Here is a 20,463-nt window from a genome sequence, read left to right on the forward strand (position 1 = left end):
TTAATTCAATGTAATTTAAATTTAAATCAATAGGTCTGAACTGAGAGTTAGTGGACAGCTAAGGAAGCCAATTTGTAAACTCCAGGTATTGCCTATGTAACTGAAATGGTTCTTCTCACTTACTCCGAAATGTTTCCCTTCCTCGGTCTGACTTTGGAAGGTGGGCATTTCTTATTAATCTTTTCTCCTCCTCCGTTCCTGTGAATCTCCATAGATAATTTCAGCTACACCCTTGACTTAAGATGTCATCCATTTACCATGACGCATAGACTCATTTTTCCAGTCAGCTCTTGTGAGCTTTATATATCTACCTGGTTTTATATCACAGAGATAGTTCAAAATCAGTAGATCCAAATATGAATTTATATTGGATTTATAATTTATAATAGTCTATATTCTCTTACCTTTTTAAGTTTGGGCAGTGCCATGGGTTGGACTGAGGGCCTTTCATAATGTTAGGCAAGTATTGTACTTAACTGCACACAGGCTAGAGTTAAGTGTCTCAGACTCGCTCATTCTTCTGCTCATTCATCATCTCAACGATCAGCACTGTGCACCAGACACTGATACTAATTCTTGGTAAATACTAACTATTGTCTTGCTCTGTTCTGTTTTGTTTTTTAAATAAGACCTCACTATATTGCTCCAGCTAGAACTCTTGAACAAAGAGGCCCTCCTCCCCAAGCCTCGAAAGTTGCTGGGATTAGAGGCACTGCATCTAGTTAATGTTTGTTTAATAAATGAAACTGTTGGGTTTGAAGAGATGGTCAGTGGTTAAGAGCACTGGCTGCACTTCCAAAGTACCCAGGTTCAGTTTCCAGAACCCACATGGCAGCTCACCATCATCTATAACTGTAGTCCCATATAACTGGAGTTATTCACACAGACTTCTGATATGAAGACATACATGCTAACAAAACACCCATCTACATAAATAAGTCTTTTTTAAAAACAAAATTATCTGGTGAAATAGTCTGTGGTTCTAAACATGACGATACACATCTGTAAGTCTTGGGAGGTCAAGGAAGGAGGATCCAGAGTTCAAATCCATTCTTGTCTGCATCATGGAATTGAGGCTATTGAGGCTAGCCTTGTCAACATAGGAAGACCATGTCTTCCACACGCATGTGCTCAAACACCCTCTATGGGACCTCTTGCCATTTTATGCTTTTTTCCGATGACTAATAGTCTTAACAGTCACACAAATTTTCTGTTATATCTTGCCCGAATGTCGACTTACACTCTTCTTTTCTTTGCAATAACATAGCACTATTATCTTGGCAGTTCATTCTGTTTTTTAATAGACCTGATTTCTTCTACAATTGCTATGACCATGAGGATCCAGGGTGTTTTATAGTTTTCTACTTCAAACCTCCTCAAATCCTGAGAGACGATATCATCCCATAGTTCTAGTCCAGTTGATTAAAACCAGCTCTCTTAGGCAGGTTCCTAATTCTGCTTTTTCATCTCCTAATTGAATCACCTAGGATGATAATTGATCCAGCTGCCTCTGCCTTCTGCTGTGAGATCACAGCTGTTACTCTTTTCTCAGTTCTTATGCCCAAAGTACCCAGAAACCCAGTTTTTGGCTTAACCTAATTGCTCTCAGTTCCTTCTCTGCTGAGCTACCAAATCAGCACCAAAACATTCCAAAAACATGTCCACAATAATTGTCTTAACAGTTACCAACACTATGCTAATAAATTATTCACCCAAATTTAGCTTGAAATGTAAGCAAGAAGCCAACAAACTTTCAGGGAAGATGTCTGAGTGAATAACTCCAGCTGTGTTTTATGTGGTTTTGCTGAGGTAAGCCCAGATATGACAGATAACTTGGGTAAAATCATGTCACCACAAATGCAGCTCTGTTGTGCTTTAGGAAATAGTTTGTGGAAATACAGTGCAACATAATTTATTTGTTAAGATGTCTCATGTAACCCAGGCTGTGTTTAAATTCACTATCTAATCAATGGATTTGAACCTTCTGCTTCGGGAATTACATAGTGTGTACCACCATTGTAAGTGTTACAGCCAAGATGGGAAAGGTATTCTGGTAGCTGGGAGCCACGGAACACCACAGAGTCACCCCACACAACAAACCTCACACAGTGATTTATTGGAACGGAAAAGCACAGATGGCTGCCTCTGCTTGGACGGGCAAGAAGCAGGGGAGAACTGAGCAGAAGACAGGCCTTTCGTAGGGTTTCTTTCGGGGTGGAGCTTTCCTGAATAGCTTGGGATTTGAGGGATTATGTGGCCTGACCTTGGGGCAAGCTCAAGGATTGGTGGGATTTTGTGGCCTGATCTTGGGCTTTTCTTTCTTTCTTTCTTTCTTTTTCTATAGGACGGGACCTGGCCACTCTCCTGCTTCCAGGGCTTACATTACCATACCAAGCTAAAAATGCACTTTTATATTCTAATAATATGTATGTTAATAGACTTTTGAACTTCACAGAGGATAAAACAAAGTAATAAATATCACAGTCCTAAGGAGAAAATGTAATGATTTTGAAGATACAGAGGAGAAACAAAGTCAGTTTCCCTATCATGGCCTCCAAATACAGCCCAGAATCTTTCTATGATCAACTATTTAGGGATTTTTAGAGACTCTACAGTTCTCTACCTAGGTGAGCAGAGCCAAATCTGAAGCTTCTCTCAACTCATTGTCACACAGAAAGACACCACTTTGAAAATTACAAGGACTTTAAAGTTGTATATCATGCCTGGAGGTAGGCTCAGCAATTAAGATTGCTTACTGCTCCACAGAAGACCTGTGTTTGATTCCCAGCACTCCCGTGGCAACTAACAACCAGGTGTAACCCTAGTCCCAGAGGATCTGATGACCTCTTCTGGCTTCTGTAGGCATTGCACACGTGATGCACAGACATACATGTAGGCAAAACACACATACACATAAATTGAAATCTTTTTTAAAATAGTTGTATGCCATGGAATGTAGGACAGAGGCCAAATGTATGTTTAACAGTAGCACACTTGTCTATTTGTTGGTTTTTGAGTCAGGGTCTCTGTGGAGCCATGACTGTCCTGGAACTCGGTCTATAGACCAGGCTGGCCTCATACTCAGAGATCCACCTGCCACTGCCTCCCGAGCACTGGGACTAAAGGCCTGTGCCACCACTGCCCATCACAGTATGTGTATTTCATTATAGGCTTTTCAGTAGTCATAGACCTTAGAGGGCTACAACTGTGACTTCTGTGAATGTAAAACTAGCGTGCACCTTACATTTCTGAAGTGCCACACCGTTGCAAAGCACTGCCTGTCTGTATCTGTGTGCTCACACTGTGCCTGTTCCTCACAGGCGCCCCTGACCCCACAGCTGGGGCCAGCATCGATGATGAGAACTGTTGGCACTTGGATGAAGAACAGGTGAAGGAACAAGTGAAGCTTTTTCTCTCCCAGGGGGGTTACTATGGCTCTGGGAAGCAGCTCAATTCAATGTTTGCCAAGGTAAGACATGAAAAGCAAGCCTACCTGCTTGCTTGCTTCCTTCCCTCCTTCCCTCTTTCCTTTCTTCCTTTCCCCCTTCTTTCCTTTCAAATGTTGAGTAAACTGTGCACACCACACTTAGGCCTTCTGGTGTACCTAGCTTGCCTCACCTAGCTGTACTGGGTGCTTAAAGCCTAGCAGGAGAGCATAAGCAGAGCCTCGCAGTCAGGTTACTCCACGGAGCCCTTCCTCTGGTGGCCTGTTTTCCTCTACTCTCTAAGCGAGCCCACAGTGCTGGAGAGAGCTTCAGCAAGCAGCCATCCTCTTCCTACTGTGATTCAAAGGCTGCCTGATGAAGCATCAGAGGCTAGAGTTTCAACAACATTCCAGAAGACACTATTTTGAAACGAGGTGCCCATGTCAGACAGGTTGGATTGGTTTTTGCCATTTGTTTTTTCTCTCTTTCCATTAACACTTTTCCTAAGGTATAATATAATATATTTTATATGTTGTTACCCATATAACCAGTATAATACTGGCTGGAGATACAGAACACTGGCAGAACACTTGCTAGCATGGGGTTGGTATATTCACAGATACTTTCTTAGTATAGAGTCATTACCACAATTAACATTCTTATCATCTAGGAAAGAGGTCATCCCTTACCTATCAGACGTAAGTGAGCTGCTTCAGAAACAAACTGAGATGTCTTTGCATAACATCAAATTTATTGTAAAAAAACAAACAAACTACAAATTCACAGGTGATGTTACTTTTGTTGGTCTTGATTTACCAACTAGTACTGACTTCACACTAAAGTCACAGGGTTTCTTAAGTTAAAACTTATTTGGGGGCACATTTTATAACATGGCATTAGTGTAGTTTTCTGTTTCCCCCTTTTCCTGGGTTCTAGAGATTGAACTCAGTCACCAGGCTTGAGAGCAAACTATCTTTATATCTGTCATCTACTTACCTGTGTATGTATGTGTTTGTAATGTATCTATGTATGTACAGATACAGAGAAACAGAAAATTTAACTTCTTGAGGTCAGTGAGCACTCTCTCAAGTCAAGAGCATAGAGCAGGCACAGGCAAAGAGAGTCACTCCAAGGGGTAAAAATATTAAAATAAGGGGGTGGGAAGATGGTTCAGTTGGTAAGCTGCACCTGCAGTCGATCGGCTGCAGTACTGATAAAATGGGAGGTAGAAATGCTGGATCTCTGGAATTCATTGGTTAGTGGGCTTAGCCTATGTAGCAGAGTTTCAGGCTAGTGGGAAACAAAAGATGGTGTATACCTCAGGAACAACTCTCAAGTTTATTCTCTAACTTCCACAAACTTACACATGTGCATGTACACATACACATAGATGAAGATATTGACATGAGACTCCAGTCGCAGAACTGTTCTGAGATACAGAGAAGGCTCCAAGTACAGAACTGTTTCAAGATGAGGAACCAGATTGGAAGAGCAGCCCAAGCAGGCACCATGTAGCTGAGGGGGTCCTACTGGGCTGAAGCCCAGAGACAGTCAGGAGTTCATTCACCTGCTGATGGTTCTGTGTCAACTGGTCTGTACCCCATTTTTAAGTGTCCCTTCTTTTACATGACCCAGGTAAGGAGATTGCATCATCTGTTGGTCTGGTGTGTTCAGTAAGTTCACAAGTCTGCTTTTTTGACATGGTTTTGATGCAATCCACGTGTTAAGTTCATGGGTGGTCATATTTTGCATGAATGAGTTGTTTATCAGCATGTGCCCCTGGTTAGTGGTGGGCAGATGGTAGTTATTTATTTACACAAATAAGATGTGGAGCTCTTCTTCATCAGCGTTTGCATTCAACATGGACCAAACTGTTGCCTTATAAAAGGGAATTAGTCTGGGCAAGGCACAACCTCAAGGCTATGTTTGATTCAACACAGAATAACTAGAGCAGATAGCAGCCTCATCTCCTCTCTCTCTCTCTCTCTCTCTCTCTCTCTCTCTCTCTCTCTCTCTCTCTCTCTCTCTCTCTCTCACATCCTCCATGGCCACCTAGTCACCCGCAGCTCTCAGTCTACTGTCTATACTGTCTGTCTCTATAAGTCTCCCTATTCAGGACTTTCAAATAGTGTGTGTGTGTGTGTGTGTGTGTGTGCGCGCGCGCGTACCTTAGCCTAATGTTTTAAAAGTTCATCTTTACAGTTAAGTAATATTCCATTTTATTTATCCTTTGTTAGTAGACTTTTGGATTGCTTTTACCTTTTGCCTACTCTAAAAAAATGTTGCTATTAACATTGGTAAATAAGTTCTACATAGGTTGTTTTTTTCCAAGGTTGCTGCCTCATTTTAAAAGTCCCATCAACAGTATATTGGTTCTTATTTTTTTACATTCAGACTAATACTGTTACTGTTTTTTTTTATTCCAGCTATCCTAGTGTGTTTAAAGAGGTATTTCATTATATGTAACAGGCTTCCCTGATATATGTAGGAATTTCACATACAGAGTTGAGAGGCTTTCTTTCTGCCTCTTCAGTGCACTGTGCAAGTGCATCTTCTCACCTGCTCTCCGTCCTTCACCTTCTTCTTTTCTACACTGTGCAGTTACAATCACTTGCCCCTCCTTGTACTTCAGGTTCGAGAGATGCTTCGGATGAGAGATTCCAATGGAGCCAGGATGCTAACACTTATCACTGAGCAATTTATGGCTGATCCTCGCCTCACACTCTGGAGGCAGCAAGGAACAAGCATGACAGACAAGTGCAGGCAGCTCTGGGATGAGCTAGGTGAGTCTCGATCCCTCACAAGTCCCATTTCGTGTCACTGCTCTCTAATACATATGTTAATGAACACTTGCTGTCAGTGTGTGTGATCATCTTGCAAATTCTAGCTGGTAAAACATTTTAGATTCTACCAAAGCTTCCTACTCTCGCTTCATTGCTTCTACAGCAGTGAATCTTCCTGTTACGGATTCTAAATCATGTCACATTGCTGAAAGAAAACCTCTTCACTTGGCTTCAGTTGATGGCATTATCCTAGCTCTCTAAGACCTTAGCCTCAGGGTCTGCTGATGTGGCTCAGCTGGTAGAATATTTCCTTAGTAAGTGTAAGGCCCAGGGTTCAATCCCCAGCACTGCATAAAACCAAGTGTGCTGGCACACACCTGTAATCTCAGCACTTGAAGGTGGAGGAAGGAGAAACAGGAATTCAAGATCATTCTCAGTTACTTAGTTAGTTCCAGGCCACTTGGGCTACATTAAATCCTGTCTTAAAACAAAACAAAACAAACAAACAAACAAACAAAAACAGCCTTGGTCTTACTCTAGTTGCCTTCTCTGAGTCTCCTTTCTGGTATGAGGCCTAGCCAGATCCCTCAGATATGAGGAGGTTTCCAGTGCCTAAGCTTTAGCCTTTTACTGTACTGTTCTTTCTCTTTTTCTGTACTAGAAAAAGCACAAGCCAGGCATGGTAATATACCTTTAATTTCAGCACTCAAGAGGCAGAAGCAGGCTGGCCTATGCAGTTTAAGGCCAGCCTGGCCTACATACAGAGATCCAGGTTTACCAGGACTATATAGTGAAATCTTGTCTCCAAAAGTACAAAAACAAATCTAATTTTAAATAAAAAATGTTGAGCCAATATAAGGAAACTTTCATCTTCAGTTAGTATCTGAAATTGAGACTGTAGCCTTTAAGGCATTTCCATGTGAGAACAAAAACACAGTTACACTTTAAGAGGCTGTGAAATCTGGTGCTGGAGACATGGCTCGGTGGTTAAGAACATGTATTGTTCTTGCAGAATACCCGAGTGCAATTTCCAGCACCCATGTGAGGCAGCTCACAACTAATTATAACTCCAGCTCCAAGGGAATGCCTCTTACCTCAGGCTATAGACATACATGCATCTATGTATAAAAAAAAATAATAAAATATTTTTAGGAAAAGGCTGTGAAATTCTTGTTCATGATTGAGAGGCATTAGATCACGGTATGGTAGCTATAATTCCAGCATTTGGAAAACTAAGGCTAGGGGAGAGGGAGTTCAAGACCAACTAGCCTGAACAATTTAATTTAACAAGACCTGACCTTGTGTTAAGTGCCTTTGTGTGTGCTATTATATCCTGAGTATGTCTTCGTGTGTGTGTGTGTGTGTGTGTGTGTGTGTGTGTGCGCACGCGCGCATGTGCACAAGTATATACAGGACACATGCAGAGGTCAGAGGGAAACCTGTTGGTCCTTAGGTACCTTCTACTCATTAGAGGTAGGGTCTCTCATTGGCCTGGAACTATATCACACAGACCAATCTAGCTGACCTTGGAAGCTGTCTCCATCTCAAATCTCACTATGACAATACTTGGATCTCAGGCATGTGTCTCTGTATCTAGCTTTTATGTGGGCCCTGGGGATTTGAATTCGTATCTCTACGTTTGAAAGGCAAGCACTTTAACCACAGAACCATCTCTAGTCCTATACCCTAAGCACACTTTAATTTAACACTTACATGGCATGCTTTTTTATCCATCTCTCCTACCAGACAGCTTCTACAGACAGAAAACAGGGTCTTATTCACCTGTTACTAGGTTACTTTACATTGCTGTGTCTGCACTATCTGACAGAAACTTAAGATTCATTTGAATTACAGTTTCACAAGTTTTAGTCCCTCAGCCAATTCTGAAAATCTTAGCAATTATATTCATGTTTATATATAATGTGTAATATATATGTATGCATGTTTATATACAATATAATGTATAATATGTAATATGTTATATTTAATATAGAATATATATGTATGCATGTATCTTTCACAAGTATGAGAGAGAAGGAAGCTAATGGTTTTGTTTTTTACTTTTGGGGGCATTGGTGTTGTTTGGGTGCTGAAGATTGAAGCAAAGACATGGGTGTTATTCACACTAAGAATATGGACTGCTCTGTTGTTTAGGGGCTTTATGGGTGTGTATAATTTTAAATCCACACTGCAAATTGGAAGAAAAATCTTGTTGGCTTCAGCAACTGCAGAAGTGGAGCGACCTGGATATCTGTCCCCTGGAGGATGGAAACTATGGGCATGAACTGCCCAACATTACCAATGCACTTTCCCAGAGTGCCAGCCACAGCCAAGGTGAGCCAAAGATCTTTGTGTTTAGAACTTCAAAAGGTAGGGTGATAAAGTACCAGGAGAGTGGTACCTGATACTTTTTTTTTCCTGTCAAAATTGTTATCCTAATTAAGAAAAGCTTTTATTTTAATCTGTCTCAAGATGCTAAATCTTAGATAAGTGTGTTTGTCTGCCATTGAGGATGCTGTTCTTTTCCACATCAAGAGCGTCCTCAGTGCCCAGGATGAAGTCTCCTAAAGCTCTCTGCAATTCCTCTCTGACCTTCAGGTTCTGTGTCCAACAGGCCCAGGCTTCAGCTTGGGTTGGTTTGCATAGCTTAGGAAACCTACTTTAAAGGAGAGATAGAAGCCTACTGTCTTAGTTAGGGATTTACTGCTATAAATAGACACCATGACCAAGTCTTATAAAAGGACATTTAACTGGGGCTGGCTTACAGGTTCAGAGACTCAGTCCAGTATCATCATCATTGAGGCGGGAACAAGGCAGCATCCAGGCAGGCATGGTGCAGGCAGAGCTGAGAGTTCTACATCTTCATCTGAAGGCTGCAGCAGAATACTGGCTTCCAGGCAGCTGGGATGAGTGTCTTAAGCCCACACCCACAGTGACACCTACTCCAACAGGGCCACTTCTAAACATGCCACTCCCTGGCCTGAGCTTATACAAATCATTACACCTACCAAAAACACAACAACAACAACAAAAGTTTGTAAAAAGTGTCCTTGGTGGGGCTAGAAAGATGGATCAGCAGTTAAGAGCACTGCCTGCTCTTCCCAAGGACCAGGGTTCAATTCCCAGCAACCACATGATAGTTTACAACTGTCTGTACCTCCAATTCCAAGGGTTCCAACACCCTCACACAGACATACATGCAAGCAAAACACCAATGAATGCTCTAAAAATGAATGTTTTTTTTAAAGTGTCTTAATCAAGGCCAGATATTACATCACCCTCTGTATTCCCAGCCTTCTAGAAGTAGAGATAAGCACATAGGTCTCTACAAGTAGTATACTCACCAAATCTTTTCTTCCTCTTCTTACTTCCTCTGTTTTCCTCGAATTTTTATACAGTACAAGTACATCCTCCCAAGTTATTGCCAAGACTTTTGCCCCATCTAATGCAAATCTACTACAGTAGTACTATATCCTCTGCCTTTTGAGCCCACTGTTCTACAGATGTCTACAGATGTTGGTAACAAGCATTCACACTCATGCTTTTCCTTCTAACTCAGGCCATTTGATGTCAATCATTGTTCTTTAGTTCAAGTCATTATTGGTAGGGGATTTTGTCCAACATTGATCTTACACTTGGTTTCTTTTCTTTTAAGTACTAGCTATCAGCATTTTTAACCTCAAGGGGAAAAAAATCACTTAAATAATTGTTTTTGCTTGGTTGTCTTCTACTGTATCATCGTTAGTTGCTGATATACTTAAGATAACTAAGTTAATGAGCCATGAAGAGACTATAATTTTGTCCCTTCATTAAGATGCCCATTCCTGGCAATCATCTAACTGATACAACACAGGAAGCCATCACTTCGGTATAGACTTTAGTAGCACAGATGATCAAATATTTATAATCACACTCCCCATTCTGGAAGCTCTCATTTTATGTTGCTCTTATTGTTACCAGTTTTTCTACCCATGGCTCAATCTGGTGTTGGTTTGTTTGTCTCCTCTCTCTCTCTCTCTCTCTCTCTCTCTCTCTCTCTCTCTCTCTCTCTCTCTCTCACTCTCCCTCCCTCCCTCCCTCCCTCCCTCCCTTCTTCCCTTCCTTCCCCCCCACCCCCGTCTATCTATCTATCTCTCTCTGTGTGTGAAGATCTTATTATAGATGCCTAGAGAGACAGCTTAGCAGTTAAGAGCACTGACTACTCTTCCAGAGGTCCTGAGTTCAATTCCCAGCAACCACATGGTGGCTCACAACCATGTGTAGTGAGATTTAAACAGAAAGCTTCATACCCTGGGCTGGCCTTGAACTTACTTTAGCTTTCCCTATCCTGTGGTTACACACACTACCATATTCTCAGCTGCTGCTTCCTTTTCTTTAGGGTGCTCCCATTCTCTCTTTCTACTTCAATTAAGTTTTTTAATTACTTGGTATTTATGATTATATAGCTGAGTGTAACTAGAGAGAAATAATCATGGTAAATGGTCTTATTTTAAATTTATGACCACTCATTTCAAGTGGTCTTCAATGCTTTACAGCCATCTACTACATTTGCCTAGTCTATACCTGTTTATTTTTTAAATTATTGCTTTATAGCATCTTTCCCTCAGAAATGTCCATACTTTCTCTCCCTCTTGTTTTCAGCTGAGTTTGGCTTCTTGTTCATTGACATTGTAGATGTAGTACTTAACAAGCAGATGTGAACAAAGGTGGTATATTGGCTGTTTTCATGTGTCAACTTGACACAAGTTAATCATCAAAGAGGAAGGAGCCTCAGTTGAGGAAATGCCTCCATGAGATCCAATTATAAGGCATTTTCTCAACTAGTGATTAATGGGGAAGGGCCCAGCCCATTGTAGGTAGGGCCACCCCCAGGCTGGTAGACCTGGGTTCTATAATAAAGCACGCTGAACAAGCCTTGTGGAGCAAGCCAGTAAGTAGCACCTTTCCATGGACTCTGCATCAGCTCCTGCCCTGCTTGAGTTTCTGTCCTGATTTCCTTTGGTGATGAACAGCAATGTGTAAGTGTCCCCTGAATAAACTCTTTTCTTCCCAACTTGTTTTTTGGTCGTGGTGTTTCATCACAGCAGTAGAAACACTGACTGGGACAGGTGGGAAATAATTTGAGTAGAATTCCCACCCAAAGTACAAGTGTACATGAGATGTGCACACGCTTGTAGTCCCAGGTAGGCAGGAAGGCCACACGTTGTAGACCAGTCTGGGAAACTTAGGCTTCACAGTACAAAGCAAAGGACTGCCGGTTGGTACACAGCATGGGAGGCAAAGAGATCTGTGAATTCTAAGTCACCCAGAGTATACAAAGTTCCAAGACAGCCAGAGCTACATAGTAAGACCTTGTCTCAACATAAAACTATTAAGAAAGAGAAATTAGAAGAATATTTCCAAACCTCCCATTTCTGTGTTCTGGAATTAAACATACAAACAAAATCTATTGTTTTGGAAGGTCTAAAAGAGCCTGGTGATGGCAGCTCATGCCTTCACTCTTAGCACAGGGGAGGCAGAGGCCAGGCAGATCTGAGTTTGAGGTCAGCCTTGGTTGGCTCCAGGAGACCCAGGGATACACAGAGAAACCCTGTCATGGAAAGAGTGTCAGGAAGGACAGTGACAGATTTGGCTGTTCATCTATTCTGCCTCTTCCTTTGCTTGTATTTCTAAGTCAAAACCCCTCTAATTCCCTAGATCTGAACTATTTTTCTTAATTCTTATACCTCAAAGAAAGCTAGCCAGAAAGCTATGGGAGTCCTAAGAGAATCTTTTTGCTTCGGTTTGTTTGAGGACGAGAGACATAGCAGTAGGCTTGTATTTTGTAACTCATAGGAACAATTCATGGAGGCAGAAAAAAAAATTGGATACAGAAGATTGGGAGATAATCACAATATCTTAGATAAAAGAAAAGAAATAGTAATTTTTAAAGGTATTTTTATAGTAAAAGAAGCCAGGCAGTGGTAGCATATACCTTTAATTACAGCACTCAAGAGGAAGAGGCAGGTGGATCCCTTGAGTTTGTACCCAGCCTGGTCTACAGAGTAAGTTCCAGGACAACCAGGGCTACACAGAAAAACCCTGTCTCTAAAAAAAAAAAAAACAAGCACCTGCAAGAATCATGCATACCAAGAAAAAAAAAATTTACTTCTCTCTGATTCTCTTTTGAGTACACAGTAATTAGGTTTTCAGCCCTACCTGTACTAAGATAGCTCTGTACTGGTTACATATCATCTAGGGCTAAACTGAATGGCTGCTTCTCAGTTGTAATTTTTTTTTAAGATTTATGTAATGTATACGAGTACACTGTAGCTGTCCTCAGACACCAGAAGAGGGCATCAGGTCCCATTACAGATGGTTATGAGCCATCATGTGGTTTCTGGGAATTGAACTCAGGACCTCTGGAAGATCAGTCAGTGCTCTTAACCGCTGAGCCACCTCTCCAGGTCTCTCATTTGCCATCTTATTTGTCCTTTGGCCTTTTAGCAGTGTTTGACATCATTTTCTGCTTGAAACATCTTTGCCATTGATTTCTAATCTCTCTCAGTTCTTGTTTATCTCCTTGTCCTCTTCTAAGTGGGTTTTACTGTCTCCTTCCCTACTCTCCAACTTAAGCCTGCTTTCAATGCCTAGCACTGTCATTAGACCACTTCTGTACTACCTTTGTGAGTGCACTTTTTTATTATCTATCTGCTCTGGCTCAGATGTTTCCTCTTAACTTTAGTCTTGTATATTTACTTCCTTTTCAAGGCCTCTGCTTATATCTTAACCTCTTCCTCCTCCTTTTTCTTGTTCTTTTTCATTCTTTGTTTTGTTTTTGTGTTTTTAGACAGGCTGGCACAGGCTGTCCTCAAACTTGCTAATCTTCCTGTCCCTGCCTTCCAAGTATAGGCCTGTACCACCATGCCCAGTTTGGAGACATTCTTCATCTTTCTTCCTCTCTCACCCTGTACTAGTCAGGGTTCTCTGAAGTCACAGATCTTATGGAATAACATACTCACTCACTCTCTCTCTCTCTCTCTCTCTCTCTCTCTCTCTCTATATATATATATATATATATATATATATATATATATATATATATATATGTATGTATGTATGTATTATCTCCACATATATATAAAGGGGATTTATTGGGATGACTTACAGGCTGCAGTCCAGCTAATCCAACAATGGCTGGTTGTGAACAGGAAGTCCAAGAATCCAGTAGTCGCTAGTGGCAAGGTACCTGAAGGGCCCATGCCAAGGTATGCCCCTGAGTAACTATGTCAAGCAACAGATCTGGTGGTATAAAGCAGTCTTACTGGGGGAAGGGAGAGGAGTGAGAACCTGGGAAAAGGTTGAGGCAGATTTGTGGGCACATAGACAAGCAGATAGACAAGGACAGAGCCATGAGGGCAGAGAAGCGGGTAGGGCACAGAGGAGAGAAAGGGAGAGAGAAAAAACTCTGGAACAGAGGGGCGGGGGTGAGGTGGGTAGGTAGCCCTTTTATACACAACCAGGCAGCAGCAGTAGGTGATGACTTAAGCCATTGCTAGGTTCCCAAGAGGAGCCCAGTGGAAGTACCTGTAAGCTAATACGTGTTTATAAGAGCTTTTCCAAAAAAGGGCATCAGATCCCCTGGAACTGGAGCTACAGATAACCATGAGCCACCATGTAGGTGCTGAGAATTGAACTCAAGACCTCTGGAAAAGTAAACAGTACACTTAACCTTGAGCCATCTCTGTAGCCTGGTGTTTTTATCTTCTTAGATGTCATATCTATGAGTCTACGTAAGTCCTCATGAAGTAGATCTTCATTCTTTTCACTCATTTATTTTATTTTTTCATTTTATTTAGGTATATGGGGGTTTTGCCTGAATATATGTCTCTGTTCTATGTGGATGCCTGGTTCATAGAGAGGCCACAAAAAATGTTGGGTCTTCTGAAACTGGAGTTACAGACAGTTATGAGCTGCCAGGTGGTGTTGGGAGTTGAACCCAGGTCAACTGGAAGAGCAGCCAGTGCTCTTACCCGATTTCTCTCTCCAGTGGATGGAGAGATAATTTAGCAGTTAAGAGCACTTCCTACTCTTGAACAGAACCTGGATTCAGTTCCCAGTCCCAACATCAGGTGGCTCATAGCTGCCTATGTCTTCAGTTCCAGGGAGCCTGATGCCCTTTTCTGACACAATGCCCATGCAAATGCATTAACCAAACCTCTTTTTAAAAAATATTTATTACATACAAGTACACTGTAGCTGTCTTCAGACACACCAGAAGAGGGCATCAGATCTCATTACAAATGGTTGTGAACCACCATGTATGGGTTGCTGGGATTTGAACTCTGAGCCTCTGGAAGAGCAGTCAACCACTAAGCCATCTCACCAGCCCCAAACCTCTTTTTATAAAACTGAGTTTATGAAGTCAAGCATGGTGATCCCAGCACTTGTGAGTTAGAGGCAGGAGGATCAAATTCAAGACAAACCTTAGCAACATAGCAGTTTAAATCCTGTCTCAACTTTCCCACACATCCCCCAAAATAGATTAATTTATGAAAGAGTTTATATTCTATTTGTGAAGATACAGCTAACCTATGTGGAAGAATAGCAAAGACTAAATATTTGAATTCCAGATAAAGAACTAGGCTGTCCCCTGCAATGGATATTAACTCTCTGGGCCTCTGTTACTTGTTTTCAAAGTGTGGGAACTAATTTGCTGTAAGAGCACAAGATGAAACAGGCAAAGTGTCTTAGTCAGGGTTTCTGTTCCTGTACAAAACATTATGACCAAGAAGCAAGTTGGGGAAGAAAGGGTTTATTCAGCTTATACTTCCACATTGCTGTTCATCACCAAAGGAAGTCAGGACTGAAACTCAAGCAGGTCAGGAAGCAGGAGCTGAGGCAGAGGCCATGGAATGATGTTACTTACTGGCTTGCTTCCCCTGGCTTGCTCAGCCTGCTTTCTTACAGAACCCAGGTCTACCAGCCCAGGGATGGCACCACCCACAATTGCTGGGTCCTCCCCTCTTGATCACTAGTTGAGAAAATGTCTTATAGCTGGATCTCATGGAGGCATTTCCTCAACTGAGGCTCCTTTCCCTGTGATAACTCCAGCTTGTGTCAAGTTGACATAAAACCAGCCAGTATACAAAGTATACTTTGTGCTGAGAAATTAGTCCATCTCTGTTCGAAGCCCTTTTCACGGATCATTACCAAAACGTTAATTGCATTTAACTTTGAGACAGACTCAATATTCTTAAAATAGGAAGGAGACAGACAAACATACACAGATACAGGTGCTGATCTGATCTGGGCTTGTTTGTAGTGTTGACTTCCTAAAGTCCTTTCCTGAGGGAGGTAGGATGGTCAGATCTCAATGAGAACGTTTGTCAGCATCAGCTTTTCTTAAGAACAAGCTACAAACAAACTATAACATCTTTCTCAGCTTTTAGCTGTATGATCATTTATCTATTTATTCATTCATTCATTTATTTATCAGTTTTTATTTGTTTTTTATTTTTAGAGGACCTGAGGCAGGGGATGTTTGTTAAAACAGGGTATTATAATATTACCCAAGCAAACTTGGGAGCTTCCTGTGTCAGGCACTTGAATCATTTTTCAGCTTCTAATATGAATACCAAAGAAGCCCTTAGTATAATAAGGGTCATGCTGCAAATGGAACAAGTTATGATTAGTTAAGGATTTTTATCTACTGCCGCTTTCTCTTTTTTTGACTGATAGGGAAAACAGTTTATATCTTTACCATTGAATCACTGTTTCTTCAAACCTTCATGTGGCTCTGAGTCCCAGTAGAAAGTTGTGTTAAGGAAAAAGAAATTTATTGCCCTTTGTATAAGGCTTTTTTGGGAAAGAGGGTGGGGTTTTTTTTTGTTTTGTTTTTAGTTTTTGTTTTTGATAGAGGACATAGAAGAACTTCAGCCATTCTTTTTCTTTCCCCAGACTCTTTATCCAGACCAAGACGAACAGTCTTCACTAGAGCCATTGAAGGTCGTGAGTTACATTGGCAGGACAGCCACCTACAGCGAATCATCAGCAGTGATATCTATACAGCTCCTGCCTGCCAGCGGGAAAATGAGCGGCTACTCTTTAATTCCCATGGCCAGCCACTGTGGCTTGGTAAGTCTAGCCCTGCTGTGCTCCCAAGATTATCAGGTCTCAAGCCCACATGAGCCATTCCCAGCAATACTACCTACAACTTACAGTCTATCTCTTTCGGAGCATTTATTACCAATTCAGGTCATTTGTGTGCTGCCTACTTCCTTTGTATGTATGCTTAACTGATGTATCCTTTCCCTAAGCTTTGGGAAAAAGATAAAGCAGTTGATACATATTGAAGAGTAATAAGGAAGCCACTAGACATCAGTTCACACACTTTCAGTTGTCTGTTACTAAGCAACATTATATTCTGCTCAGAACTTATACATTTTGCTTGCAGGATGGGAACCCAGGAGGTAGCTTGGTCAGTAAGAAGCAGAGTTTGATCGCTACAGCCCATGTAAAATAATCCAGGCATGGTGGAAACAGCAGATTCCAGCCTACCTTTGCGTAATTGGCTAGTTGCATGCCAAGTGAGAGACTATCTCCAAAAATAAAAAAATAAAAAAGAAAGCCAGCAAGGTGACCTAAGTTTGATTGCTCCGTGCAGCCTATGTGTGACATTCACATGCTTGAACTCAAATTCATAGGAAAAAAAACATTTAAAAAATGTTAAGAGGTGGATAGTGTCTGAGGAATAACACCCAAGGTTGTCTTCTGGACTCCACAGGTATAAGCATACATGTGCACACACATGAGCACACACACATGAAAATAACACTGTGTTTGAAACTGCTAGGAACTAGATGTAGTCAGTCTGTGTTCGTCACCAGTCTGTCTCCTTTTCTCTGTCTCTTCTTCCTCGCATCCTTTATAACAGGACAGAACTGTTTGATCTAGTCAAAACTTCTCCTGCAATAGTTGTCTGGTTTACATCAGTTTGTCCCTAGCTTTGCTAGAGCACACACACTCTTAAGATACTAGGCTTGGAACCTAGTGTGGTGGTAACTTAACCTCAGAAATTATGATGCAGGGTAGGTGGATCTCTGTGAGTCTGATGTTAGTATGGTCTAGGAAGCAAGCTCTACACTAGCTAGGGCTACATAGTGAGACTCTGTTTCCAAAACACAGCTAACTAAATAAATAAACGAGCAAGCTAAGGGGGTCTTTACAGGACAGAAATGAATGCTGTACGGCTGGGAACTGGGAACTACTTCACTGTCCGATAATATGGAATTGATAAACCAGTAAATGAACAGAGTCATAGGATGACATGTATTTATCTTGATTATTTGACAAGTATATTTAGCACCATGGAAAAACATTCATAATGTACTATTAAGCTGAAAACAATAATTATAATATCCCAATTTTTATTTATAAATTGAAAAATCTGGATAAATATACTTAAAACTGTAAAGAGTAGTTATCTGGTTTCTACTTTGTATTGTACTTATTTGTATCTTTAAATCTGCATTTTATGTGTTTATTGTGTATATGCTTATATTTGTACATATATTTGTGTGTGTACGTGTGTGTGTGTGTGTGTGTGTGTGTGTTTGTGTGTGTGTGGTTACACAATCAGACATATGGATGTGAAGGACAGAAGTAGATATCAGGTGTCTTTCTCCATCTCTTTCCACCTTTTATTTCGAGACAGATATTTCAATCTGTCCCTAAACCTGGAGCTTACCAATTCAGCTAGACAAGCTAGCCAGCAACCCAGGGATCCTCCTGCTTCTACCTCCCAGGCCCAGCTATTCTGTAAGTTTCAATATTAGCTCTAGAGAAAATGACAAAGCAAAATAACAGGCTTGTTAGGATCATTCCCGTTTTGAGAAGTTAGTAGTAGTTGGGCGTGGTGGTGCATTCAGGAGGCGGAGGCCAGCAGGTCTCTGTGCACTACCTTTCCAGGCTATCTCTAGCCTCATAGCTTAGCTGTAGCTACCTTGGACTATTTACCATACTCCAAAGAAATTATCTAGATTTTCTTTACAGTCTTATTTATATATAATTATTCATATATGCTCTTTGCTAAGAAAGCCTTCCTTGTTTACCTACCTGTTGATAGTCATTCTTGTCCTTCCAGCATAGCTCAGATATTTTCGGTATAGGTATTGTCATGGCAGTGCCTTATAGTTGCGTAGGTATCATTCATGAGTGCTTGAGAGCAGCCGTCATGCATGTCTTCTCTGTCTGTACTTCCTTTGCCCGGTGTACTACCTGGCATATACTACAGGTCCTTAGGAGACATGGGGTTACTAAATGAATGTATTAATCATTTGATAATGAAGCTAAATATGATGGTACATGCTTATAATCCCAAAACTCAAAAGCAAGGGGAATCAGGAATTCAAGGTCTCTGTCAGCTGCATGTCACAACCAGCCTAGGCTACATGAGACCCTGCCTCTGAAAATAAAACTAATCACTTGCTGAGGCTTTTCCTATAGATGGCTAGTTGCTGCCTCCTCCGGGTTCCCATAGTGCATGTTCACAGAGAATCTGCATTTTATTCTTCTAATTTTATATCCCTTCTACGGTAAACCATCACGCTGAGGCTAGAGGAGCCTTTCAAGATGGCTTCTTCCACTTATATCCTCAAAGATTAAAAAACACAGTCCCTGTTCTAAGCAGACGCTAAGTTGAATCTGAGAAACTAGACTGAACACAGATCCTTTTGTCTGTCAAACATAGGACTTTCCTGACTTGAAATTTTAACTCAAACAAAATATTTTCTTCTTGACTGATAGAGCATGTGCCTACAGCCTGTGCTCGGGTTGATGCACTTCGATCTCATGGATATCCAAAAGAGGCCCTCAGACTCACAGTGGCCATCATTAATACTCTGAGGTTGCAGCAGCAGCGGCAGCTAGAGATCTACAAGCATCAGAAGAAAGGTATTAAGAATCCTCTAACATGCTGGGCTCTAAGGGTGGCAAGGACCTGAAAGAGAAAATGAAGAAGAACCTAATTTTCATTCTGTACCATGGGCTTGAGAACTCCAAGTAATTCTACCCGCTGAGTGGAGTGCCTTCACGCTATTCCTGTGCATCTCAGCTTTATTTATTCTCTGTAAAATAGGAACAGTGAGCCTGCTTTTCACAGGAAGCTTCCAGGCTTCCACCTGGAAGGCCCATTAAGACCTGGAGAAGACGCTTTTGAACTATAAAACCACCTCCATGTATGCACTGCCAGCAGACAGTATAAACTAAAACTGCTGGTGAGCCTGCAGTCGGGCCAGTCAAGCAGAGGTGTAACAATATGTAACATATTGTAACAATATGGCAGCTTTTCCCTGACTTTCTGGTCAAGGGCTGAATGATACTGAGTAGAAAATGACAGCAGAAGAAAGGTGCATTCCCATCTCTCTCTCTCTGTCTTGAACTTGAAATCTGCTTATTTCCAGAGTTGTTGCAGAGAGGAACTACAACAATCACAAACCTGGAGGGCTGGGTGGGCCATCCCCTGGATCCCATTGGCTGCCTGTTTCTCACTTTGACTGAGGCCTGCCGCCTGAATGACGACAGCTACATGGAGATGTCAGGTACAAGGGTCAGCCTGAGACAAGCCATCTCTCTGCTCTGTGGTCTGGCTGTGTGCATCCTGCTTTCCTGCTTCCCCTTACTAACTTCCTTAGGGGAATAAGAAAGGTTAGAGGAGTTTTAGGAGTCAGAACAAAAGTTCAGAGCAGTCAGAAGTGTGTGTGTTCAGGTGTTCACAGCCGTGCCCTCCTGTAGCCACCGCTACTCTCAGGAGGCTGAAACAGGAAGATCATGTGAGAGCCCAGGGTTTCAAGGCTAGCCTGGACAGTCTCTCTCTTTCTCTCTCTGTCTCTGTCTCCCTCGCTCCCTCCCTCTCTTTTTCTCTCTCTCTTTGCCTCTCTCCCTCTTTCTCCTCCTTTTTTTTTTTTTTTTTTTTTTTTTTGAGCCAAGAATAGTGGCTCAGGCCTATAATTTCAGTACTCAGGAGGCTGAAGCTGGTGAATTACAACAGAAAAGGTCATTCTGGACTACATAGTACAAAACCCTGCCTCAAAAAACAACAAAGTAGGTGGTTAAGAGCACTCAGTGATGACTCAGTAGTTAAGAGCACTGTCTGCTCTTCCTGTGGTCCTGAGTTCAATTCCCAGTAATGACAGTGCCTCACATCCATCTATACTGGGATCTGGTGCCCTCTTCTGGCATGTAGGTGTACATGCTGATAGATCACTCATACATGT

The 20,463-nt window shown here is 41.6% G+C and overlaps 1 protein-coding gene across 1 annotated transcript in view; it reads left to right on the top strand.

The window, feature by feature from the left end:
* Window positions 1-20,463, top strand: part of ZSWIM5 (zinc finger SWIM-type containing 5) — a gene marked incomplete at both ends in the record, with an annotated part of 101,009 nt that overhangs the window by 72,378 nt on the left and 8,168 nt on the right. The window contains 6 exons of the mRNA XM_080921517.1: window positions 3,321-3,469; window positions 6,058-6,208; window positions 8,363-8,542; window positions 16,148-16,324; window positions 18,995-19,141; window positions 19,651-19,788. Coding sequence (XP_080777643.1) covers window positions 3,321-3,469; window positions 6,058-6,208; window positions 8,363-8,542; window positions 16,148-16,324; window positions 18,995-19,141; window positions 19,651-19,788 — 942 coding nt within the window. The remainder of the gene's footprint in view (window positions 1-3,320; window positions 3,470-6,057; window positions 6,209-8,362; window positions 8,543-16,147; window positions 16,325-18,994; window positions 19,142-19,650; window positions 19,789-20,463) is intronic.

Source organism: Micromys minutus (assembly GCF_963924665.1).
Source record: "Micromys minutus genome assembly, chromosome: 9".
Classification (NCBI taxonomy): Eukaryota; Metazoa; Chordata; class Mammalia; order Rodentia; family Muridae; genus Micromys; species Micromys minutus.